Source organism: Pelophylax lessonae, assembly GCF_965119305.1.
Source record: "Pelophylax lessonae genome assembly, chromosome: 3".
NCBI lineage: Eukaryota > Metazoa > Chordata > Amphibia > Anura > Ranidae > Pelophylax > Pelophylax lessonae.
In genome coordinates, this window is record NC_138770.1 from 356,030,764 (window position 1) to 356,058,711 (window position 27,948).

The 27,948-nt window shown below is 41.6% G+C and overlaps 1 protein-coding gene across 1 annotated transcript in view; it reads left to right on the forward strand.

The window, feature by feature from the left end:
- Positions 1-27,948, forward strand: part of LOC309549672 (dynein axonemal heavy chain 5-like) — a 303,485-nt gene that overhangs the window by 269,215 nt on the left and 6,322 nt on the right. The window contains exons 93-104 of the mRNA XM_082250083.1: positions 111-227; positions 2,649-2,773; positions 5,631-5,841; positions 6,702-6,887; positions 6,991-7,188; positions 9,583-9,681; positions 11,137-11,248; positions 22,325-22,455; positions 22,551-22,665; positions 25,175-25,335; positions 26,023-26,139; positions 27,625-27,840. Of these exons, the coding sequence (XP_082106209.1) occupies positions 111-227; positions 2,649-2,773; positions 5,631-5,841; positions 6,702-6,887; positions 6,991-7,188; positions 9,583-9,681; positions 11,137-11,248; positions 22,325-22,455; positions 22,551-22,665; positions 25,175-25,335; positions 26,023-26,139; positions 27,625-27,840 (1,788 nt within the window). The remainder of the gene's footprint in view (positions 1-110; positions 228-2,648; positions 2,774-5,630; positions 5,842-6,701; positions 6,888-6,990; positions 7,189-9,582; positions 9,682-11,136; positions 11,249-22,324; positions 22,456-22,550; positions 22,666-25,174; positions 25,336-26,022; positions 26,140-27,624; positions 27,841-27,948) is intronic.

Below are 27,948 nucleotides of genomic sequence, written 5' to 3' on the forward strand. Positions count from 1 at the left end.
GATAATTATTTATGCCTTTCCTTGGCCAAGATTAGCAGATTGTTGTTTTATCACTTATTTTAAAATAAAATTAAGCTATGCTGATGTGTCATTGATTTTATTTGGTAAAGATTCTTGCCACATACTTTGACTGGTTTGGAGACCTCTTTGATCGTATGTACAAGGATGGGAAAGATCTGACTTGGAAAACATTTTGTGAGAGTGAACAGCCTGAAAACCCTTCCAAGGTGAATATAATTACATTATTGTCTAACGTCGTGCAGTGTTAAAGTTTATTGTTTAAATAAATGACAGTTTTAATGGGAACCATTGACTTGATAGTTTTCACATGTTTAATTTGTTATACTGCACACAATGACTGGCAAAGCCAAATAGTGTTATTGTGTAATTTCATTTTGGTTAGTCAATTTCTTTGGGGGGTTGCCAAATATTTTTTTTTTTATTAAAAAGACAGTAAAAATTAAACAGATATTTATAGTCATGTTATAAAGCATACCCACTCCATGAACATGGATGATTTGAACAGTCAAACATGCAATCTTTATTCAAAAAGTGTCCAAAGATAATTGTGAAATACTTGAACAAATTCTGCCATAAAGTGTATGTGGTGTATTCTAAGGCCCCTTTCACACATGCTGTCCGTTTGTCCGTTTTTCATCCATCCGTTGACGGATGAAAAACGGACATCAATGCATCTCTATGTAAAAACGGATGACAACTGATGATCATCAGTTAACATCCGTTTTCATCCACTTCCGTCAATGTCCGTTTTTTTGAACGGATGAATGCCCTATTTTTCATCCGTCAAAAAAACGGATCGGACGAAAAACGGATGACAACGGATGAAAAACGGATAACAACTGATGAAAAACGGATGAAAAACGGATAACAACTGACGAAAAATGGATGAAAAACTGATGACAACTGACGAAAAACGGATGAAAAACTGATGACAACTGACGAAAAATGGATGAAAAACTGATGAAAAACGGATGAAAAACTGATACATTTGACGTGACTGAACTGATGAACTGAACGGACTGTATGTGTGAAAGGGGCCTAATGCCTAATCTAATTGAATGAAAACGCAGATTTGTTATGTGGAAAAAGTATGTACACTTCAAATCCATAAAATAAGATCTAAGTGTTCCAGATTATGTGGCAATAAATAGAACCTCCTTAGGGAGTATGCAAGTTGAACTTATTTAAACCTCAGATGTTCTATTTGCTAATCATGTGTGTAGACACATCATGCCAAATTAAACATAATTTTCTAAGGTCCTCAGAAACAGGATTTAAAAAGACTGCCAATTCATGCAAAATTAATAACTCCACTGTAAGGAATATATTCTACAAGTCGTGTAGATTTCAAATGAACTGCTAATATGTTCAGAATTGGCCAGCTCAGCAGATTAGCTCAAGAGGTAATTGTTTGATGCTAAAAGACGTATCCAACAAACACAAAATGTAATCAGCGGATCTGCAGGTCATTCTTGCAACCTTTGGTGTCTAAGCGCATGTATCTACAATCAGAAATTGTACCAATTTAACCTTCAAAGGAGCTGTGCAGGAAACAGTTTTTTCTAACAGAAACAAACATTAGACCAAGACTAATGTTTCCCACTGAACATACAGGCAAAGATCAGGCTTTCTGGAACGTTGCACTTTGGACTGAAAAAGCAAAGATAGTTGTTTGGCCACAGTAGCAGAAGAAATGTGGGTCACAAACCAAAGACAGCATTTCAGGAGAAGAACCAACTGTGTTGCTTTGCTGCTTCAGGGCCTTGACAGCTTGCAGCCATCAAGTCATGTATAAATTCTTCATCGTATCAAAGGGTGCTTGATGAGAATGTTAGGCCATCTGTACGAAAGTTAAATTGAATCCAACATGGATGTCTCAGCATGATAAAGGGGCCAAAGAACACTAGCAAATTCACCAACGAATGCCTCAGAAAGAAGAAATGGAGGGTTATGGTTAAATCATATTGAAATGTTGTGGTGGGATTTGAAAAGTATAGTTTGTGCAAGGAACCCTACAAAACTCCTGCATTTTAGATATTTTGCTTGGAGAGTCAGTGAGTTGATATCAGAGGCTGTTTTGCACTTATGCAATATTCTCACAAGAAGCCATTTCTACTAAAAAAGGGTAATATGCGCTTCTAAAACCGAAGGTGTATTTACTTTTTCCACTGTATAGCATACTGAAAAGGCACATTTTCCTTGTGTTTTCATTAAAGTATATTACCTTTATCTGTAGACACTGTTTGAATAAGGATCTAATGTTTACCCAGTCAAATGTCTCAAAACTTTGCAAATTATCACACTTGGCTGTCCAGGAATACAGACAAACAGGTCTGCAGATTTTTTGCAGTTTGCTGAAGGAGGCACAACCTGATTTGCAACTAATTGTGTTGATATATGCTTGATAAAAGTCCCCTGCTGTATTTTAGGACAGGTGGACGAAATTTGTTTGAATAAACCTATTCTTTAGATACCCCAATTGTCCTAACAAGCGGTCTGAACATCTCCTGTCAATATACTGTTTTTTTCTATTTTTTTGGGTAGATGCTTTTCCTGTATAAAATGATTTGATTTTTACTACTGAAAAATGTAAGTGGGCCTGTTGATGTTAATGCCTCCTTTTTAAGGTTAAATGGCCTGACGGAATGGATGGACTAAATGCCCTTCATAGGTTGCTGATCTTACGAGCTGTGAGAATAGATAGGATTCTGCCAGCAGCTTCCAACTATATCAGTGCAATTCTGGGGAAGATGTAAGTAAGCAATGGAATATTCAGTGGAACTTTTTTCATGATAAATTATGTGCACTACTAGTATAGAAAACATTTATACTCTGTTCAACATATTTTTTAATTACTGATATAGGCACTTGCACTACATATTTTCCTTACTCATATACTGTATTTCTTTCTGCATACATTTAACTGTCAAATATAAATGTTCTATTGCAATACATGAGCCCTTAATGATAGCTCCTCACTGATTATAAGTTCATATGATCCAGCGCATTACTTACAGCCATAAACGCATTCAAATGTAGGTTCTCCAATAACAAAATAACATTAGCAAAGTAAAAATTGCGGAAACATCATCAGTGGACCAAAAATATGCAAAAATAATTAATTTTTTTTAAAGAATAAAGATTTATTTGTTTAAAAGCCATACAGAGAATAGAAGAGTCAGATTGACGTTTACAGAGGCAATCTCTTTGTGCAAAATTCAGACCTCAAAATTAAGTAAACATGAAATAAAAAAATAAAGCAATAAACATCCAACCAAGTGGAGTGTATCCAGTGCCTCCTCTGGGACTCTGTTGAAATACTATGCCAAATGCAGCAATTGCTTTAAAGCAGTGGCCCTAAGATGGTTTTTGGAGTGTGGTGAAGACATAATTGATTACCGATTTTGCAAGAGGATCTTAGCTCAGTTGCTCTTTCCAGGCTCGTGATGCCAAGTGGGAAAAGGGAAAAAAAGGTACATTGGAGTAACAGTAAATAGGTGGGAATAAATGAGAATATTAGGGTGAAAGTGGGTAGGAAAAACACAGAAAGGACAACAAAAAGGGGGAGGGAAGTAAGACCTCTGGGCATATAAGTATGCATGAAATAATGGTTTTGAAATGTGGAGAACACGAGAAGATGAACCATACATTCTAATTGAACTTATAAGTATAGCACCTATCTTGATGGTGGAGTACCAGTTATTTTAGACCTGAAGGTGGGCTAGCTCAATGTACCACTCAGAAATTGTAGGAGAAGAGGTTGATTTCCTGTGTCTCAAGATCACATTGCTGGCAGCAAATAGGAAGAGGTGATCATTGGAAATAAAGCAATGGAAGGGAATGTAGGTGTGTGTGTGTGTATGTGGGATCATGTGGTACCATGTCAAAAATCTGGAAAATATGTGACCAAAAGACATGAATCAGTGCACATTAACACCAGTGTGTAACAAAGTTCCCATGGCCTTCCCACATCTCCAGCATGTAATGGGGGTGGAGGGAAAAATCTTATATAGCATTGGTGGGTATGTCACGATCAGGGGTCAGGCTTGAAAGCAAGTTGCTATAGCAGTAGAAAGGTTCACAAAGAAATCAGCAGAATAAATACACCAGTAGTTCCATCTGACGCGAGCTCACCTGAAACACGAGGTCTACGCACTAACAGATCTTCACCAGAGCTCCCGATGGAGGAGATGGGTTTCGTAGTGTGCTAGCGCCAGGTTGCAGTGCTCAGATTTGCCCCATCAGGAGGTGAGCAAGTCAGCTTCCAGAAACAGACATAGCAGGTAGGTATAAAGCAGAGGCCTAATTGATGAACAAGCCAAAGGTCTGTAACAAGTGGTTGCAGATTGAGATTAAGCAGAAGCCTAGTGGATGAACCAGCCAAAGATTGGTACCAAGTCATTTCAAATAGGGAAGTGGAAATAAGTGGAAGTGTAATCGATGAACAAGCCAAAGGTCAATAGCAAGTGGTAGTGAAGATACAGATGGCAGCTGGAGAAAAAGGAGCAAGATATTGGCTGGAGAAGAGCATAATAATCTGGCAAACAGGAAGTGCAAAGACATGGCTTAGCTAGGAAGTTCATGGAAGTAACAAGGAGTTCAAGGTTTACCAGAAACAAAATACACAGTAAGGCTGTCCAAAGGATCAGGCAGGGAGCTATCGAGCAGCTCAGGTGGCTCAGTAAGAAGAGCCACTGCCAGATACAACAGAGGTCCTGGATTTGGATCCAGATCCTTACAGAGTACCAATGCTTTTTCCCTGAGCTGCTGCTGAGACACAGGCCTTATGTGTCAATATGAATGCTTTCTGTATTTTCTCTGCTGAAAATTGAGTGCCTAGGTCCTTTTCCCATGCAAAGATAAAAGGGGGGTTAGTCGGATTTCTGTGCTGAAGCAGCATACCGTAGAGTGTAATACGATATATAAAATAATTAGGTACATAGGATTGTTCTTTAGGAGGCATAGAGCTTCAAACAGGATTAACTCCAAGTGAAGGGAGGCTTTTCTGGAGAGTGAACTAAGAAACCCATATACATATTTCCACCACCATCTGTGACCTTGCAGTAGGTAGAGAGAGATTTTAGTTGTATGTTATAAAAGTCACTCATGGCTGCAAATTATCACAAGGACATTGTTTGCCACAAACTTGTATGTAGCTTTTCGGGGCCATGGAGAACCCTTTCTTTAAAGGCAGTAGTAACCCTACTGCTGCCTTAAAAAGGGGTCCTCTGTGGCTTCGAACCATTGTATCACAATTTTTTACAAATAAATGCTCTTGCTTTTTTGCGTAACTTTGATGTACTGTTGACACTTCTGTTATTCTAATACAATTATTTTATTCAATTTTTTAAAGAATAACAACGCATCCAATCTGCCCACGCAGAGGCTTGGGATGGCAATGTAAATCAGAGTAAAGTTTCTTGCAATGACAGTTCTGTTATTTTACTCTCAAAAAACTGAACTCTCAAAACACTCAAAAAAAATGCATAAGTTTAAACCTAAATTGCTATAAAATTCTATAATGGAAACCGAAATGCAAAGCTGGGACAATAGAGCTAAATAAAGGTTATAAGGGAAATAATAACTATATTTATTATGTACATTTATAGGTATACATCAGAAGCAGTTGTTGATCTTCAGACCACTTTGTCATGGATGTCACCTCATCAGCCAGGGCTACTTATATATAGCAGTGACTGTAATTTACCTCGCACCTTACTCCTTGAATTTTCAGAGAGGAAGAGCCAGAAGATAACTGTATTCCCCATCAGTACGCCTGATGAAGAAATAGATGAATTGCTCATAAATGCCATGTCAGAGGTGAAAAGAAATCTTAATGATATTATCTGAGTTAACTTTTCTGACCATAGAAAACATTCATCTTCTTAATCAAACATTTTTTTGATTGTCTAATGATGGTTTATAAATAAAATGATAAAGGTATACATTAAGTGTACTTTTGTTACCTCTTTGTTCACACTACAAGAATATATTGAAAGCTTACTTTTATTTTCCTCTTACCAGCTTTTTGGCTGGCCTTGATAGATGTCAATGACAATAGGGGCATCAACCCTGATTTAGAGGACACCGTGCGTGTTATTTTACTAAAATATTTGCCACTATCTGCAGAATGGCCACCATTTACTTGCGGTGAATGGAGTCTGTTATGCGCACACACACACACACACACACACACACACACACACACACACACACACACGTCAATACTGCAACATACTTAAATGAAACGTGTCCTATGTCTGGTGAAATGCATTGCAGTACTTGTGTACTCTTTACAAGACCACTTCCATCCAACATAGAATTAAAAAGATAATCTTTAACCAAAAACACATGTCCCAGCAGATCTATGCCTGAGATGGCCCAAATGAAATGCTTTTTATTCACTATTGCAGGAATGCAGAAGGTGGCAAAAGCTGTTTTTAGAGTCCCCAGATTGCAAACCATTGCATGGTTAATCACAACCCTAGGGGTCTTAGAACAAGATCATAAAAGTTAGGATTCCAAAATAATGTCACAATCATATAAGTTATGTTGTATGGGCTAAAATGATATTTTTTTGGCCATCTTTTTTGTATGCTGATTGCTATGTATATCTACAAAAATCCACCTTGACTTCCAAATGTAATAATCTGCTTATGTCTGATGTAATTTTTTAATAGGGTAGTTGGCTCTTCTTAGAGAACATCCAAAATTCTGCCAAGCTAATGATGTCATTAGGGGAGATCCTAAAGTCAAAGAAGAACCCTGACAAAAACTTTCGTTTGTGGCTATCTGTTCAAGCCAGTGAAGAGCTGCCAACAAGAATGCTTCATTACACTGTAAAAACCATTGTGGATATGCCAATGGTAAAGAACACTTAAGTTTGATGCATAACAATGCACAACATTGTGTTTTAATTATCCTCTTCATACAACCCAATTGGTATGTTGTTCCTTGTTTTCTTTACAGAACATTAGAAGAGGAGTCATTCAGTCCTGGCAGTTTGTCAGCAATGAAACTTTGGTGTCTAGTCCTCGTCCTGAGTGGCCGGCATTACTGCACAACCTGTGTTTTTTCCACTGTGCTAGCCGCTTAAGATCAATGTATGGAATTTCAGCAGGCTGGAATTGTTCAGACACGATGTGTTTTGGCTGTAAAGAATTAATGGTATGCACAATGCCCAATATACAAATTGCAAACTAATATTAAGCTATTGATGTAAGGCAATAAAATGCTTGTTTGTTTATATATATATATATATATATATATATATATATATATACATACCAAATTAGTTATCCAACTTAGAAACAAGGGGTATTGAACATATACAATATTTCAATAATATATTTGTATATTTCATCCATATCTCTAAATTAGTTATCCAACTTAGAAAGAACGGGTATTATACATACAAAATACTTCAATGGTATTCTTTATATATATATATATATATATATATATATATATATATATGTCTTGAAATGAGTTATCTTAATTAGAGATCATGGATATTGAACATACACAATACTTTAATAGTATACTTGTCTATTTTATATATATATATATATATATATATATATATATATATATATCTCCATATTAGTTATCCAACTCAGATAAAATGGGCAATATACACAATACTTCAAATTATTTCTATAATAAAAACATAACAACTGACTGTTCTAGTGAAAGTTTAAGGACTAGCAACTTCTCCGTCTCTTATTACTGTGACTCACAGACTTGTTGTTCCTGGGCTGTCAGTGACACAATGACAGTATCTGTAGCTTACTACACAGCACTAGGGATGAGCTCCTGGTTCAGTCCGAACACAGGTTTGGGGGGGGGGGGCCCTACCTTTTTTTTTTTCCCACATGGGGTTCCCCTTGACATCCATACCAGCCCCTTATCCTACTTTGTTTACAAACAGTATGAAGCAGTCGGGAGCTCTCATTTACTAGAAATTTAAACTGCATTTTGTTCTTTATAAATGTCACATAGATGTCCTCAGATTGCTATAATTATACCGGGAAGATGCCTGCACCTACAGGCATCATCCAGGTATGAAAATTTGCAGCCATCAATTCCCTTTGTAGCAGAAGTGATTCAAGTGGCTAAATAGCCACTCGATCACTTCTGCGGTTGGCGGAAGGGGGTCCCACCCCCTTCTGCCACCTCTCCCGGGCTCTGCCATTCGATTGTGGAGCCCGGGAGTGATGTGACCGGCGGCAACAGCTGCACGGAACAGAAAGGGAGGAACTGATGTTATTTCTCTCTCTCTGTGACTCCAGAAACAAGAAGTGACGAGTGTGTCATCACTTCCGGTTCCACCTCTTTGTTTACCTGGCCACTAGGGGCCAGGAAAGCAGCCGATTAGATCGATCTGTGTCTGATCAGATGCATTGAAGGCCAGAGGAGAGATTTAGGGTCTAATAGACCCTAGATCTCTCTATAAAAAGAGGACCTGTCAAGGCCCATGCTATCACAAGGGATGTTGTTCATCCCCTGTGATAGTAATAAAGTTAATAAAAAAAAGTGTAAAAAATAAAGGTTTGTATAAAATAAATATTAAACCCCCACCCCACTGTGCTTACCTGCATATGTAAACGGTGATTGCATCACACGTGAGGTATTGCCGCGACCGTTCAAGCAAGAGCAATAATTCTAGCACAAGACCTCCTATGTAATTCTAAACTGTTAACCTGTAAAGGCGTTTAAAGCGACGCATATGGAGGATTTTAAACACCGTAGTTTGCCGCCATCCCACGGGCGGACGTAATTTTAAATCGTGCCATGTTAGGTATCTATTTACTCGGCGTAACATTATCTTTCACATTATGCAAAAAAAGTGGGTTAACTATCGTGTTTTGCTTTTTAAAATTAAAGTGCCCCCCCCCCCCAAAAAATGTGTTTAAAAAACTGCTTTGCAAATACCGTGTGACATAAAAATTTGCAATGATTGCTAAATATATATTTATATATATATATATATATATATATATATAATGTTTGTGGGTTCTAAGTAATTTTCTAGCAAAAAAAGTAGATTTTTACAGATTTTTACCCCAGCCATGTTATTTACGCAAATTCTTATATATAATGTCTCATTTTAAGCATTATCATGATTGCTCTCCTCCAAGCGGAATTTAAAATGTTTTTTCTTCAATTTGGTATGTTACTAAACTCAGTCCACAGCCCTTCCATGTTATTTGTTTGACAATAGGTAGCCTTTAGCTTAAAAAAAGGACATTACTGATTTCTACGATTTGGTTCCCATGACTTCAACTGGGTTTTATTTGCCACCTAAACTTCAGTAATGTTCCGAAAATGTGTCCAGGCTCGGACAGAGATACGTTGAGTTGACCATTACATAGGACTATAATTTGCTCAATGCTGTCTGCTTTCTCTCTTTCGCTAAAAGGCCAGGAGCAGCAATTCGACTGACCTAAATATATTTCTATGTAATGGACTTGACCTTTTTTTCAAAACACTAGAACCTGATATTGAGGTGTATTCACAGAACACAAATCACTTTAACGTATTTGTGAATTTCCTTATTAGGAGGGCATCAAAGTGCTTAAAGATGAATTTAAAGACAGTGATAATGAAGGTGGAGGAAAATCTTTATCATGGACAGCCATGAGATATCTGCTTTCAGAGGTATGTAAAATATATTTAAACAGTTTTTAGAAAAATCATAAATGTAAAGAATAATGAAGCAATGGACTAGTATAATACATGTACAGGTTCTGTCTTACCTGAAAATATCTTTAAAGCCCAGCTCCAGGGTTAAGTAAAATACAGTAAAAATTTGTCTTAGTTAGACAAATGCTTGTGAGGTTTTCCCAACAACTTTGATATACATAGCCCACTATGTGTTTATAAAAAACTGTCTTAACAGGCCTTTTAGAGTAATGGTGACTTCCTAATTAATGGGGTTTTTACAGCAGTCCTTGTTGGGGAGCTTCACTCTCTCTTGTAGACCCTTGTCAATGGGACAGAAAATGTAAAATTTAACATTTTACAATTTAATCTAAAATTGAGTAAACTTGTTAGGATAACAACTGTCTAAGAAAAGATTCGCTCCCTTGGGAAGATTTCTTGTTGTGCTTCCAGAAGATGAAAAGAATGCTATCCTTGACATAAGTGATCAGACAAAACAATACTGATGGGGTTTTAGGGCAGGGGAGGTCACTTGTAGGAATCACAACACAATTACAACTAACAGTGTACAGTACTTAACATAATGGCTCATGTGCCAGTTCTCCTCATGTCAGGACACCTGAATGAGTAGAGAAAAAATAAGGGAACCTCAGCAAGCTGCAAAGTAAATCTCAAAAACAGACATCAATGGTCTAAATTCACAGCAGTGGATGGTTCCTTCAGCCACCACCCCACTCATATATTATTATCTCGGTATAAAGGGAGATTTGAATTTACCAAATGCTTCCAAAAGACAATAGAGGAGAGGGTTGCTCTCTTCAATGTATGGTTATTGACTTTATGACATAGAAAAGTAACAGAAATGAATGTTTTTTTTTAACTTAGGTTCCAAGGTGAATGGGTAAGAGGTGTTGTGGATCATTTTACCAATTCCCTGTTCATGGAAAGGGGACAGCAATTTATAAATCGGGCATCTCATGTAAATCCTGCAGTGCAATAGCTGCACCACATTTTGGGACACCAGTGGTATGGAAGAGCCAAGTACCTATTATTAGCTTTCTGGTGTTTTGAGAAGAGGGGGTTGGATAACAGGAGCTATGTGTTAATAACCTCTATATTGCAATTATTCACATAGTGATTTTACAATCCGTTATTATTTCTCTGCATGCAGTTTCAGTAGTTAAAGAATCCAGAACATCATCGGTAACTAGCATCTTTCCCCTGGTCTAAAGTTTTATGGAAATGCCCCCCTTAGAGCATTACTGTAATTGCCAAGTACAGTAACTGTATATGTATGTGAATTACATGATTTCTGGAAATAAGCAGTCTTTTACAATTTATTTCACATGCTCTGCATAATGATTTATCCAATAATGGATCCTATTTATAACTCTGCCATGAATAAAAAGTAATTGCACCATTCTAAGATTGTCAAGTATTCTTTTTCATCAGATTATTTATGGCTGCAATGTCTCAGATGATTTAGATATGACAGTTTTATCATCAATGATCGATTACTGGATTAGCATTAACTCTACAAAGCGAGACAATGAACTCACTAAATGTAAGTTTATATATTTCTGTTTTTGCTTTGATAACTTTATATTTTTACAAATGTATTGGTTTTGTAGTGGTTTGTTTTTATTTTGATTTAGAAGATATTAGTAAATTTACAGAGAGCAAGTAAGGGCTCATTTAGACGTGAGGTTGAGCCATGTTTTTGGCACCCTTCCCCCTTTAAACTATAAATGCAATCAGATAGGAGGGTGTTCACATGCTTTACTGCCAAGCTGCTATTTCAGTTATCCTAAATTGTCAATCATTTTTTGAATTTGCTGAAATATAATCGGCAAAGAGGATTTTTTTCACACAGGTGATCGGATGGTCCATGCATTCGTATGGGCAGGTGGGTATAAACAAACTTGTGTCCAGTTACATCCGCCTACCTCCGGGTCTGATCAGGCCCGCTAAAAATTTGGAGGAGGACTGTGTACTCTTTTGTTTGGGCAGACCAGATCGGAGGCAGCTTCGTGTAAACAGACAGTGGAGTCCATTTTCTCCTAGCCGCGCATAGAGCAGAGCAGGGACTGTCCTTGTTTGCTTTCCATAAACTGAGCGGACATGGACCTGCCATCCGCCCCACTCTATTTCGATCGCAGGGGATCCACCCCCTGCTGTGAGTATGAAAAGACCCTTAAATTTACTGTGGATAATCAACACTGCATTTTACTCTTTGCCTTTTTAGAGCAAATGTGCTCTGTAGGATATATGCAGGCTTTGATTGCTGACTAGGGTTGAGCGGACACCTAGATGTCCGTGTTCGACGGGTTCGGCCGAACTTTAAAAAAAAGTCCGGGTCCGTGTCCCGGACTTTTACCGAACTTTTCCCGGACACCGAACCCCATTGAAGTCAATGGGGACCCGAACTTTAAGGCACTAAAATGGCTCTAAAACACCAATGGAAAGGGCTAGAGTGCTGCAAATGGCAGCAAAACGTAGTTAAGAGCATGGCAAGTGCTCTGCAAACAAATGTGGATAGAGAAATAACTTAAAACAAAAAAAAAAAACAGAAAAATAAAACAATGTTCTTCATCTCTGAAGGACGAGGCCCATATGGAGTAGGAGGGAGGTTGAGGTGGTGGTGGATGTGGCGGTGTCATAGGCGTGCGCACAGGGTGTGCCTGGTGTACCTGGGCACACCCTAATCACCTAGGGCACATAGCATTATCGCTCTGTTTGCCAGTGAGGAGATGGGAAACATCTCCCTCGCACCTGCTCTGCTCTATTTCTCTTTGCCAGCAGGGAGAGTAATGTTTCGGGGCCATGTACATGTAGGCAAACACATGCATGTGTATTTCAACTTTGGGGTGCACACCCTAATGCAATAGGCTGCGCACACCTATGGGCGGTGTAGGTGGAAGCGGCGGTGGAGGAGGACCAGGGCCGGATTAAGAGCATCATGGTCTTGGTGCTGAGGATTTTGAAGGGCCTTAAGGGCCGTGCCTTGGCATGCACCCAGAGGAGGAAGGGTGCAGCCATGCATGCCTAATTCAACATGGGATGCTGTCTCTGAAGCCCATAAACACATCCATGCATCGGCAACTGTCCCTCCTTGTCCGGCCTTCGCGCTGTGTGGGGAGGTTCTGAGGGTGCTGCCTGGGGAAGCGAGCATAGAAGCCAGACTTCTGTGTTTACAAGTGACAGAAGAGCGGTCACAGTGAATATGGCCAGCCCGGGGCCTATATAAAAGGTAGGGGCCTGCATGGAGCTGCAGCTCCAATAGCCCCTACGTTAATCTGGCCCTGAGGAGGAGGACGAGGTAGCCAACACTGCTTCTTTTCACAAATTTTAAATGAGGGTACACCCCAAAAGAGTGAGAAAGAGCAAAAATGGAACAATGGGTGGGTAAGGTCGGTATCCATTGCTATTCTGCACAAGGTACGGAAAAGTCCCGTGGGATCCATGCCTGGTTCATTTTAATGAACGTGAGCTTGTCCACATTGTCTCTGGACAGGCGGCTGCGCTTGTCTGTTATAACACCCCCAGCCGTGCTAAATACCCGTTCAGATAATACACTGGCTGCAGGGCACGCCAGCACCTCCAAGGCGTAAAGGGCAAGCTCAGGCCATGTGCCCAATTTGGAGACCCAGAAGTTGAAGGGGGCAGACCCATCCTTCACTACATGTAGGCGTGTGCACACATACTGCTCCACCATGTTGGTAAAATGCTGCCTCCTGCTAAGACGTTCCATCTGAGCTGCTGGTGCTGCTGTTTGTTGTGGCGTGCTGACAAAGCTTTTCCACATTTCGGCCATGCTAACCCTGCCTTCTGAGGTGCTGGCGGTGCCCTAGTTGAGTTGGCGACCTCCTCCTTCTCCTCCTCTGCCTTGTGCTTCCACTGTGGCCCCGCTGTCAGATGGGAATGCCAGCAGCATCGCGTCTACCAGCGTGCGCTTGTACTCGCGCATCTTGCGATCGCGCTCCAGTGAGTGAATTAAGGACGGTACGTTGTCCTTGTAACGGGGATCCAGCAGCGTGGCCACCCAGTAATCAGCACAAGTTAGAATGTGGGCAACTCGGCGGTCGTTGTGGAGACACTGCAGCATGTAATCGCTCATGTGTGCCAGGCTGCCCAGAGGCGACGAAAGGCTGTCCTCTGTGGGAGGTGTATCGTCCGTGTCCTCTGTATCCCCCCAGCCACGCACCAGTGATGGCCATGAGCTGGCCTGGGTGCCACCCTGCTGTGAACATGGTTCCATCTCCTCCTCCAGCTCCTCCTCCTCCTCATCCTCCTCATCCTCCAGAACTGTGCCCCTGCTGGACAATTGTGTCCCTGGCGTTTGTGTGTGCAGGAACCCACCCTCGGAGCCCCTTGCGAATGACTGCCCTGAAAGCCTTTGAAATGTTACCTCTTCATCCTCCTCCTCCTCATCCTGTGCCACATCCTCTTTCATCATCGCCCGAATTGTTTTTTCAAGGAGGCATAGAAGTGGGATAGTTAAGCTGAGAACGGCGTCATTGCCACTGGCCATGTTGGTGGAGTACTCAAAACAGCGCAACAAGGCACACAGGTCTCGCATGGAGGCCCAGTTATTGGTGGTGAAGTGGTGCTGTTCCGCAGAGCGACTCACGCCTGCGTGCTGCAGCTGAAACTTCACTATGGCCTGCTGCTGCTCGCACAGTCTTTCCAGCATGTGCAAGGTGGAGTTCCACCTTGTGGGCACGTCACATATGAGGCGGTGAGCGGTAAGGCCGAAGTTACGCTGCAGCGCTGCCAGGCGAGCAGCAGCAGGGTGAGAACGCCGAAAGTGCGCACAAACGGCCCGCACTTTCTGCAGCAGCTCTGACATATCGGGGTAGTTTTTAAGGAACCTCTGCACCACCAAATTCAGCACATGCGCCAGGCAAGGGATGTGCGTCAAACCGGCTAGGCCCAGAGCTGCTATGAGATTTCTCCCGTTATCGCACACCACCAGGCCGGGCTTGAGGCTCGCTGGCAGCAACCACTCATTTGTCTGCTGTTCCATGCTCCTCCACAACTCCTGCGCGGTGTGTGGTTTGTCCCCCAAACAGGCAAGTTGTAAAACTGCCTACTGTCGTTTACCCCTGGCCGTGCTGAAGTTGGTGGTGAAGGTGTTACGCTGTCCGGATGAGGAGGCGGTAGAGGATGAGGAAGCGGAGTAGGAGGAGTTAGGAACAGGAGGCAAACTGAAGCGCCCTGCAATCCTCGGTGGTGGAAGGACATGCGCCAAATTGCTATCCGCCTCAGGCCCATCCGCCACTGCATTTACCCAGTGTGCCGTTAGGGAGATATAACGCCCCTGACCGTGCTTACTGGTCCACGTATCGGTAGTTAGGTGGACCTTGGCACAGATGGCGTTGCGCAGTGCACACCTGATTTTTTCCCCCACTTGGTTGTGCAGGGAAGGGATGGCTTGCCTGGAAAAGTAGTGGCGGCTGGGCACGACGTACTGTGGGACAGCCACCGACATAAGGTTTTTAAAACTGTGCGTCTCCACCAGACGGAATGACAGCATTTCAAAGGCCAATAATTTTGAAATGCTGGCATTCAGGGCCAGGGATCGCGGGTGGGTAGGGGGGTACTTCCTCTTCCTCTCAAGTGTTTGGGAGATAGAAAGCTGAACGCTTCCACGGGACATTGTGGAGATGGTTGTTGGTGACCCAGGTGGTGGTGTTGCTGACAGATCGTCTGTTTGCGGGGTGGCAGGTGCCGGTATCACTACAGATGTGGCTGGAGCGGCCGAGACTGCAGCAGAAGAGGAAGCAGGATGAGCCAGAGACGTTTCTTGGTTTTGAAGGTGTGTACTCCACTGCAGCTCGTGCTTTGCACTTAGATGCCTGATCATGCAGGTTGTGCTCAGGTTGAGAAGGTTTATGCCTCGCTTCAAGCTCTGATTGCACAGGGTGCAAACCACTCGTGTCCTGTCATCAGCACATTTTCTAAAGAACTTCCACGCTAGAGAACTCCTTTGAGCTGACTTTGGTGCGCTCGTTCCCTTGCTGCGTTGGGCAGTAGCGGGCGTAGTGTCTAGGGCACGGCCGCTCCGCTTCTGCACCCTGCTCCCTCTTCTGCTGTGCTGGTGGCTGTGTGCGACCACCGCCTCTTCCTCCAAACTACTCAGGTCACCTGCATGACGTTCATTCCATGTGGGGTCGAGGACCTCATCGTCCTCCACATCATCTTCCACCCAGTCTTCACCCCTGCCCTCCTTGTCGGTCTCCACAATGCTGAACGCCGCAGCAGTTGGCACCTGCGTTTCGTCATCATCGGAGACGTGCTGCGATGATCCTTGCATGTACTCATCTTGAGAAATAAGTGGTTGGGCATCGCTGCACTCAATCTCTTCCACTTCTGGGGCAGGGCTAGGTGGATGGCCCTGGGAAACCCTGCTGACAGAGTCATCAAAAAGAAGAAGAGACTGCTGTATGGCTTGGGGCTCAGACTGCTTGCCTGATTTGCAAGGGGGTGAGGTGAAAGACGGTTGGACATCGGCTGCAGGTGCCAACTGTGACCTTTCTGCAGTAGACTGGGTGGGAGACAATGTGAAGGAACTGGAGGCACTGTCAGCAGCAAACCAATCTACTATCGCCTCCACTTGTTCTGGCCTCATCACTTCTAGGGGCGTATGATGCCCTACCAAATACTGATGCAGGTTCTGTCGCCTACTCACACTTGAGGAAGGTGTTTCACTTGTGCGTGTAGCTGGCACAGATCGACCACGTCCTCTCCTTGCAACAGGAGCTCTAGCAGCAGCACCACCACGACCCAGGCCACGGCCCCTATTTGACGCTCTCCTCATATTTCTGAAATTTAAGATCTTGCCCTAGAAAGGTCTTTATTGAATAGCGGAACAAAAGAACAACAGTATCGCACGGGTGTATCTCACAGTCAAATATGCAAACTATGCCGCAATTTAATGTTTTTTACACCAAAAGGGTGTGTATTGAATAGCGGAATAGGATAAAAAACTGTGTATCTCACACGTACAAACACAGACTAGGCCCGATTAAATTTTTTCCTACCCTAAAGGGAGGATGAGGAAGAGGAGTATGGAACAGGCAGCACCCTCAAATCTTCAGAAGTATGAGATGAACCCCAAAAACTTGGAAAGGTGGATCTCACACGTACCGACACAGACTATTCCGCAATTTAATTGAGCCCCAAAGGTTTTTATTGAATAGCGGAATAGGAAATATGATCAAAAAAAAGTGTATGTTTTTCACACGTACAGAAGCACACTAGGCCCCAATTACTATTGTTTGTACACCTAAAAGGATGGATGAGGAAGAGGAGGAGTATAGAACAGGCAGCACCCTCAAAGCTTCAGAAGTATGAGATGAACCCCAAAAACTTGGAAAGGTGGATCTCACACGTACAGACACAGACTATTCCGCAATTTAATTGAGCCCCAAAGGTTTTTATAGAATAGCAGAATAGGAAATATGATCAAAAAAAAGTGTATGTTTTTTACACGTACAGAAGCACACTAGGCCCCAATTACTATTGTTTGTACACCTAAAAGGATGGATGAGGAAGAGGAGGAGGAGGAGTATAGAACAGGCAGCACCCTCAAAGCTTCAGAAGTATGAGATGAACCCCAAAAACTTGGAAAGGTGGATCTCACACGTACCGACACAGACTATTCCGCAATTTAATTGAGCCCCAAAGGTTTTTATTGAATAGCGGAATAGGAAATATGATCAAAAAAAAGTGTATGTTTTTCACACGTACAGAAGCACACTAGGCCCCAATTACTATTGTTTGTACACCTAAAAGGATGGATGAGGAGGAGGAGGAGTATAGAACAGGCAGCACCCTCAAAGCTTCAGAAGTATGAGATGAACCCCAAAAACTTGGAAAGGTGGATCTCACACGTACAGACACAGACTATTCCGCAATTTAATTGAGCCCCAAAGGTTTTTATTGAATAGCGGAATAGGAAATATGATCAAAAAAAAGTGTATGTTTTTCACACGTACAGAAGCACACTAGGCCCCAATTACTATTGTTTGTACACCTAAAAGGATGGATGAGGAGGAGGAGTATAGAACAGGCAGCACCCTCAAAGCTTCAGAAGTATGAGATGAACCCCAAAAACTTGGAAAGGTGGATCTCACACGTACCGACACAGACTATTCCGCAATTTAATTGAGCCCCAAAGGTTTTTATTGAATAGCGGAATAGGAAATATGATCAAAAAAAAGTGTATGTTTTTCACACGTACAGAAGCACACTAGGCCCCAATTACTATTGTTTGTATACCTAAAAGGATGGATGAGGAGGAGGAGGAGGAGTATAGAACAGGCAGCACCCTCAAAGCTTCAGAAGTATGAGATTGTGTTCACTGTACCCCACAAAGATTGTGTTCACTGTACCCCACAAAGATTGTGTTCACTGTACCCCACAAAGGTTTTGTTCACTGCACCCCACAAAGATTGTGTTCACTGCACTCCAAAAGGATTGTCTTCACTGCACCCCACAAAGATTGTGTTCACTGTACCCCACAAAGGTTTTGTTCACTGCACCCCACAAAGATTGTGTTCACTGTACCCCACAAAGGTTTTGTTCACTGCACCCCACAAAGATTGTGTTCACTGTACCCCCCAAAGATTTTGTTCACTGCACCCCACAAGGATTGTCTTCACTGCACCCCACAAGGATTGTCTTCACTGCACCCCACAAAGATTGTGTTCACTGTACCCCACAAAGATTTTGTTCACTGCACCCCACAAAGATTGTGTTCACTGTACCCCACAAAGATTTTGTTCACTGCACTCCAAAAGGATTGTCTTCACTGCACCCCACAAAGATTGTGTTCACTGTACCCCACAAAGGTTTTGTTCACTGCACCCCACAAAGATTGTGTTCACTATACCCCACAAAGGTTTTGTTCACTGCACCCCACAAAGATTGTTTTCACTGTACCCCACAAAGATTGTGTTCACTGTACCCCACAAAGATTGTGTTCACTGCACTCCAAAAGGATTGTCTTCACTGCACCCCACAAAGATTGTGTTCACTGTACCCCACAAAGGTTTTGTTCACTGCACCCCACAAAGATTGTGTTCACTGTACCCCACAAAGGTTTTGTTCACTGCACCCCACAAAGATTGTGTTCACTGTACCCCCCAAAGATTTTGTTCACTGCACCCCACAAGGATTGTCTTCACTGCACCCCACAAGGATTGTCTTCACTGCACCCCACAAGGATTGTCTTCACTGCACCCTACAAAGATTGTGTTCACTGTACCCCACAAAGATTTTGTTCACTGCACCCCACAAAGATTGTGTTCACTGTACCCCACAAAGATTTTGTTCACTGCACTCCAAAAGGATTGTCTTCACTGCACCCCACAAAGATTGTGTTCACTGTACCCCACAAAGGTTTTGTTCACTGCACCCCACAAAGATTGTGTTCACTGTACCCCACAAAGGTTTTGTTCACTGCACCCCACAAAGATTGTGTTCACTGTACCCCCCAAAGATTTTGTTCACTGCACCCCACAAGGATTGTCTTCACTGCACCCCACAAGGATTGTCTTCACTGCACCCCACAAAGATTGTGTTCACTGTACCCCACAAAGATTTTGTTCACTGCACCCCACAAAGATTGTGTTCACTGTACCCCACAAAGATTTTGTTCACTGCACTCCAAAAGGATTGTCTTCACTGCACCCCACAAAGATTGTGTTCACTGTACCCCACAAAGGTTTTGTTCACTGCACCCCACAAATATTGTGTTCACTGTACCCCACAAAGGTTTTGTTCACTGCACCCCACAAAGATTGTGTTCACTGTACCCCACAAAGATTGTGTTCACTGTACCCCACAAAGGTTTTGTTCACTGCACCCCACAAAGATTGTGTTCACTGTACCCCACAAAGGTTGTGTTCACTGCACCCCACAAAGGTTTTGTTCACTGCACCCCACAAAGATTGTGTTCACTGCACCCCACAAAGATTGTGTTCACTGTACCCCACAAAGGTTTTGTTCACTGCACCCCACAAAGATTGTGTTCACTGTACCCCACAAAGATTGTGTTCACTGCACTCCAAAAGGATTGTCTTCACTGCACCCCACAAAGATTGTGTTCACTGTACCCCACAAAGGTTTTGTTCACTGCACCCCACAAAGATTGTGTTCACTGTACCCCACAAAGGTTTTGTTCACTGCACCCCACAAAGATTGTGTTCACTGCACCCCACAAGGATTTTGTTCACTGCACCCCACAAGGATTTTCTTCACTGCACCCCACAAGGATTGTCTTCACTGCACCCCACAAAGATTGTGTTCACTGCACCCCACAAAGGTTTTGTTCACTGCACCCCACAAAGATTGTGTTCACTGTACCCCCCCAAAGATTTTGTTCACTGCACCCCACAAGGATTGTCTTCTCTGCACCCCACAAAGATTTTGTTCACTGCACCCCCAAAGATTTTGTTCACTGCACCCCACAAGGATTGTCTTCACTGCACCCCACAAGGATTGTCTTCACTGCACCCCGCAAAGATTGTGTTCACTGTACCCCCACAAAGGTTTTGTTCACTGCACCCCACAAAGATTTTGTTCACTGCACTCCAAAAGGATTGTGTTCACTGCACCCCAAAAAGATTGTGTTCACTGTACCCCACAAAGGTTTTGTTCACTGCACCCCACAAAGATTGTGTTCACTGTACCCCCCAAAGATTTTGTTCACTGCACTCCAAAAGGATTGTGTTCACTGCACCCCAAAAAGATTGTGTTCACTGCAGCCCACACACAGAAAAATGGATGTGGATCACTGACACCTGCCTATCTCCTATCCCACACCACACAGCAATATCGATTGTAGTTTGTAGAACACACTTTCCCTAAAATTCAGCAGACTCTGTCCCTAACAGGATTGAGAAGAGATCGTAGATCAGGAGAACTAAGTGCAGACCCCACCCCACACAGCAATATCGATTGTAGTTTGTAGAACACTCTGACCCTAAAATTCAGCAGCAGCCTCTCCCTAACAGGATTGAGAAGAGATCGTAGATCAGGATTGAGTGCAGACCCCACCCCCCCACACAGCAATATCGATTGTAGTTTGTAGAAGACACTGACCCTATAATTCAGCAGACTCTATCCCTAAAATGCCTACAACTCGCCCTGCCTAAACACTCCGACCTGTCCCTCAATTCTATCCGGACACAAATGGTTTTTTCCTGCCTATCTTTCCCTAATCAGCAGCCAGCACGTTGATGTGTGCTCTGTCCCTGATCTAAGCAGAATAATGACGCCGCTGCGGCTGCCTCGAACTTATAAAGACTTGGTCACATGCTTCAGACGGCCAATCACAGCTACTGAGACATTTGCAGGCATGGCTGGGATGGCTTAAGGCACACCAGTTAAACGATTGTTGATTGGCTGTTGAAAGCCCGCCATGAAAAGAGCGCCAAAGCATGCAAAACCCGGAAATAAAACGACCGAACACGGATTTTTACCCGAATATACAGTAAAGTGTCCGTGTTCGTGTTCGGGTAACAAAAATCCAATTATTCGGTACGAACACGAATAATACAGTCCGTGTTCGCTCAACACTATTGCTGACCTTTCTTTCTAAAATTTCTAATTGCCTGGCTGTCACACTGATCCAATGGCTTAAATATTTTCAAATTCAGTGACAAGTGTGAAGATCAGCTGTTCTGACTTTATTGGCAGCATACTTGTTACAGGTCAGCAAGTATTGAAGCCTAAAGCTGGCCATAGACTAATTAAAATTTGGCAAGTTCTGCAGGGACTGATCCAATTACGATCAGTGTGTGACCATCTCTGCTTGATTTCTGTAAAAGGGACAAGTTGGAAAACTTTTGTCGATTAGCAGCTGCAACCAATCCAGTCTCGTCAAAATAAATTGTCCTGGCAGGGGAGATTCATCCATCCACCTCATCTGCTCTTTGGCTGAACAAAAAAACGACCTGTCTATAACCAGCTTAAAGGATAAGTTCACCTTTTGTAACATGTTATATCATATTCAGGATGTAACATATTACAAATCCACCGGCATACAAACCTCCCTGGCTCCCCGATGTGACAGGCACCGGGTGATCTTCTTCTGTCATTCTCTGCAAAGAGTTCTGTGAATAAAAAACTTCAATCGGATTGTAGTTCTCAATGAACTACCACGTCGCTCTTGAGCGACGTGGTAGTTCATTGATGCTTCCTGTTAGTGTGTAACTTTTTGGCAGTACGATGTACGACCAGACAGCTTACACTCAGGGTATGCAAAAGCCTTGCATTGCACACATGATCTGCCGATCGTATGTGTAATGCTTTCCAGGCTCCCAAAAAAAAAAATGAACATTTTATACGTGCAAAAATATGTGCATTTATTTTTTAAAAAGGTAAACTTATCCTTTAAGACAGCAAAGAAGCTAGCACTTTTAAATAAACATCTGTCTACATATTTTACCCATATATTTTGTGTATTTTGCTTCTTTATCCATATGTGCGCTTGAACCCTTCCAAACTCTTGATCTCTCTATGCTTTAGCCTGTTCCTATTATCTCATTAGTTTGTGTTGTCTATGGTGCACATACTGTAAAGAACAATGTTCAAATAAATATCACATACATTTGTTAATTTGATTTTGCAGTAAAGTTCAAGATTCCAGCAGCTTTCTTTAACGCTGATAAAAATCCTGCCTCTCTGAAACAAGCATTGGAAGCCATTCCTCCGTATTCCCTGGATGCTCCAGAATCATTTCACATGCACTCATCACCACTGGTAATAAAAATACCCTCCTCTGTATACAGCATTACTCAGTAACACACACAAGACATACCTAAACTGATATAACTATCTCCTAACTTCTTTTTCAGGTTCCTTTTGGTGAACAAAACTATGTTATCACAAAGTTTAGACAACTTTATGATTCTCGGTCTACATACAGGCATTGGGTTCAGTCTGAAAAAACAACACAAACATCTCAAAAAGGTGCATCAAAATTTCTATAGTAATGTATGCTATAGTCCTAATGTATACTGGAAACTCTCTCATGCATTCTAAAAGTGGTGAAGAATGTGCCAAAGTCATGTATCTGTCTAGAACGTGTACTGGAACTTGCTTCATGCTGCGCCACTTTTGGAATGCACAAAAGACACTGTCTGAGCCAGTTTTTCCTCTCTGCACACCAAAATAAAGTTGGTCTTAATTAGCTCCACTTTAACATTTGGCACATTTAATGCAACACAATGTAAAAGTGGTGCATTTTAAAAGTACCTGAATTTGGTGAACGAGACGCTGTCAGAACCAAAAGTGTCGCAAATGCTCCATGAATTTGGCGCAATACATTAACAACAGGAAATAAAGGCAGAAAAGTGGCACAGCAGCTTTATTGAATTCCCCCCCTATATGTTTTGCTAGTGAGACACCACTATTCAGAAAATGTAAGAATGTAATGAGGACTACATATATTACCTGTACATCTTTACATTTGCACATCCTATTAAAAAAAAAAAAGGCTTGACACTCATGGAGTCACGTGGAACTGCCATGAACCATATTTATGTGCAGTACTCATGATCCAAGCTTTTCTGAATGCTTTATGATTTCTACTGACATGCTGGCATTTTCTTCCATTTTCCTGTGTACTACTTCTACTTCTGTTATTGGTTACTTGGCATCTTCTTTCTTGGTAAAAGTATAGTAAACTTCATATTTAACTATATTCTTCACAGCCACATTGATTCCAAACATCTGGGCCACCCCAGCATTCCTGATCTCTGCTGACTGCTGTCAAATCTTTGTCTATTACCCTGATCCCTGACAACTAATCTCTGCTCCATTATCATAGTTCTCCAGTGGTTGCTCACCTTTCCTTCCCCATCATCATTACTCATCACTGCCTCCTGACCCATCGCCACTCAAATTCACTGATCCGTATTAATTACTCATGATCCCAATCCATCATCACTAATCAATGCTATCCTCTCTGCTATCCTGATCCAGCACTGATTATCCCAAACACTCCTTGGCCCAAATTGGCACACTTTTATTAGATATTGGAAAAAGAACTGTTCAACAGTGCAACAGTATTTTTTTAACCTTACCAGTAATGTTGATTAAATAAAAGTTAAAATGTTTCAGTGGAACCCCTTCATTATTTTAGATTGTAAGCCCTAACGATTGGGACCCACTTGTATTGAATTGTATTGTAACGGTACTGTCTCCCTCCATTTTGTAAAGTGTTGCGCAAACTGTTAGCGCTATATAATTCTTATATAGTATTAATAATAATTTGGTTGTTTTATTTTTAGATTAAAGTAATATTTCTATTTAGGCCTGGTTCACACTAAGGCAATTTCAGGTGTGACTTTAGAACCTGGATTAAAAGCTGGCTTCAGGGGCGAGTCCAAAGGGTGGTGATAAATAGGGGAGTACTCGGAATGGTCTGGTGTGGAAAGTGGGGTCCCTCAGGGATCTGTCCTGGGGCCAATACTATTTAATTTATTCATAAATGACCTAGAGGATGAGATAAACATCTCAATCTCCGTATTTTCAGACAATGTTATATTAAGCAGGGCAATAACTTCTACGCAGGATGTGGAAACCTTACAAGAAGACTTGTACAAAATAATGAGGTGGGCATCGACATGGCAAATGAGGTTTAATGTTGAAAAATGTAAGGAAATGCACTTGGGTGCCAAAAATACGAACACAAGTTACTCACTAAGGGGAGAGTCTTTTGGGGAATCTAACATGGAAAAGGACCTTGGGGTTCTAGTAGATGACAAGCTCAGCAATGGCATGCAATGCCAAGCTGCTACAAGCAAAGCCAACAGAATACTGGCATGCATAAAAAAAGGGGATTTACTCCAGAGATAAAATGATAATTCTCCCACTCCACAGGACTCTGGTCTGGCTGCATCTCGAGTATGCTGTCCAGTTCTGGGCACCAGTCCTCAGAAAGGATGAGCTAGAACAGGAGATAGTCCAGAGAAGGGCAACAAAGCCAATAAAGGGACTGGAGGATCTCAGCTATGAGGAAAGACTACAAGCATTGAACTTATTCTCTCTGAGGGACGCTTGAGAGGGTATATGATATCAATGTACAAATACTGTACTGTACTGGTGACCCTAGCATAGGGAAAAAACTAATCAGTAAAGGGGAATATAAAAAGACTTGTGGCCATTTACTAAAATTAGAAGAAAAGCGGTATAACCTTAAAATGCATAAAGGGTTCTATACCGTCAGAGCGGTAAGGATGTGGAATTCTCTTCCACAAGCAGTGGTGTGAGCAGGGAGCATCGATAGTTTCAAAAACCTATTAGATGGGCACCCTAACGACCACAACATACAGGGGTATATAATGTACTATTGACATAAACACTTATACACACACTCATCATAGGTTGAACTGGATGGACTGGTGTCTTTTTTCAACCTCACTAACTATGTAACTATAGTAGTTAAATTACTAAGAATGTTTTGTTTTGTGTCTAGCTGTGAAACCGGTTTCTGTACAAGGACCTCATGCCTTCGCTTTTACCTCAACTGACTCTCTGGCCAATCCTCCTATTATTTACCTACAAACAGCCAAACTAACCGAGGTTCATGACATGTGTGCTTCTCTTCTCTCCAAAGTGCCACGTGGATGGAGTCGGGTATGTGTACAGCGAGGTTACTATAAATGAGTAGGGCTTATTCATGTTTGGTAAAATATAACAGTAGAGGATGACATATTTTTGTGTGAGTTTTTATCCTCACTCTGGTCAGTACTCAGGACTAATGCATGTGACATCTTTGTGGGCGATGGCAGATAATATATTGATGTAATCTATAGCCCAAAATCATTCACTTCCGCTAGTTTGAAATGTTTTATAGACAGGACAACTTTACTGGCAGAAGTCAGATTTGTGGCCATCTTGGGATGGGTATAAAAATACTTTTAACCCCATCAGATGAGTTCCTGGGTGTAGCATGTAATAGAAACATAATGTGAAATGATACTTTTAAAGTATTTATAGATTAGAATATCTCTAGTAGCCATTTCAATAACAAATGTAAATCAAATTCAATTGCATTAGATTTGAGATCAGTATAAAAAATGGGCTATTAACCTTTGGCTGAAAGCTTAGCTTAAAGGGCCCGATCTTGAATTGCAACTGCTGACTTTCACAATATCCAACATTCCGTTTGCATATAGCAGCCATCTGTGCACAGTGGTTTTAACATTTCAAACAGATCACTGTTCTAGTTACTACTGTGAAATAAGCAAAATTAATTTTGGTTACTAAAGACTGTATATACAAACAATAAAGCAGTTGTATATTTCAATTCTTTGCTTAAAGGATTTCATCAATGATCGTATGAAAAAGCTTGGTGGAGATACCCCTTTCAACCTGTTTTTAAAGAAAGAACTGCAACATCTCACATTAATGTTGTCTGAAGTTAGAAGGAGTTTACATGTGAGTATTACATTTTTATACAGTATAAGCCCCTTTTACACTTGTGCGACTTGTCCTGTGATTTGGAACTGCAAAGTCGCATGACAAGTCATACGCCATGATTTCCACTGAGTGCCATTCATATCTGTACAACTTCAAGTCGCAACAATTTCAAAGTAGTCCCTGCACTAATTTGGGCCGATTTTGAGGTCCATAGACATTAGCATTGCATCAAGTCCATTCATAATCGCAGCAAAAAAAGCGCAGCAAAATTTTTAGGTCGCATAAGTGTGAAAGGGGCCGAATACCTTACACAATAGTCTCAATTCAAAAAGCTTTTAACTCAAGCTGAAGTACTGACTGTACTTTGCAAATCTCATTGGCTGAAAATAACTGACACTTTTTAAACTAACAACTGTTTATTTCCTAGTGTGTGAGCTTTGTGAATTGAGCCTTATGTATCCCTTTGTTACAGCAGTATTAAACTGCCGCAAAAAAAACAAAAAAACGTTCCCCTGTAAGACAAATGCATAATGTGCTAGTATGCATCACATGCTAGCCCAATATGTGAGACTTACCTTACAACGAAGTCTTGACACTGCTGAAAAGGCTTCCATCTTCAGCCGATCTTTCTTCCAGGTTAGCTGGCCTTGGGCTACATGAGTGGCTGTAGCCGCAGCAACATCACTCACGCACATGCACGCGGGAGCCCTCATTTAAGGCACAAGCTCTGAAGGTCCGGCACTATATGCCAGACCTTTAGAGCGCGTGCGCCGAAGATATCATCGGCTGCATGCAATGTCAACATCTCCTAAACCGTGCGGGTTTAGGAGATATTCACTGTACCTACAGGTAAGCCGTTTTATAGGCTTTCCTGTAGGTACAAGTAAAAAACGACTTTAATAGAAGAATACATGGCCTCTAAGTATGTGCTGTATGTCTACAGCAATGGCATTGTGCCTCATGGGCAGGCTGTGGCATTACCAAGCTATCAAAACTACACACACACTTGCTGCAAAATATCAAATTTGTTCTGTTTCCTGTGTAATATTGGTATAGCTCTAATAGGCATACAAAGCAGTAAACCTGGTAATTATGATGTTTTTATGGAGTGAAAAATGATTAGGAAAACTGCTGTTCCTCTGATACGCTGGAGGTAGCACAACAATCAGGGGGTTTAGAAAAGTGTGTAATAGCTAGAGCTAGGTAGTTGTCCTATCACGGGTAGAGAGCACTTTGAGTTGTCCTTACACTGCTTTTCTTCATTATGAAAATCAAGGGCAGATGCCATTTTCCATAGCAGATTTCTTAGAACCTTGTGAAGTTCTATAATAAATGAATGTATTAGGGGGAACAAAAATGTGTGAATGAATGCAAGATACATTCATGACGTTTTAAACATAATCGTCATCTCCATGTATATACATGCATTTGGAAATGTAAAAACCTTGAAGAAGAATTCATTTATTTCTCAGTAGGGCTTTCATTTTATTTTGTTTTCTGTAGGTAATAAAAGATTCCCTTGAATCACCAGACACATTAGGTGATCAGCTATCTGACCCCAATGCCGTCAGAATTGTGTATGATCTATATCACAAGAAAGCTCCCACACAGTGGTTCAAGATGGAATGGAGCTTCCCCTGTCCATCTGATTGGTCTATCTCTTCATGGATACAAGATCTACAGCAGAGAGTAGTTCATTTTGAGAAAATACTTCAATTGGTAAATACAGCAAAGCATATATAATGCATATTGTTTTATTTTCTAGAGAAGCATGCTCTTTAAGTCCAAATGTGTTGTTTTATTTTGATTGGTCAATATGACCCTCAA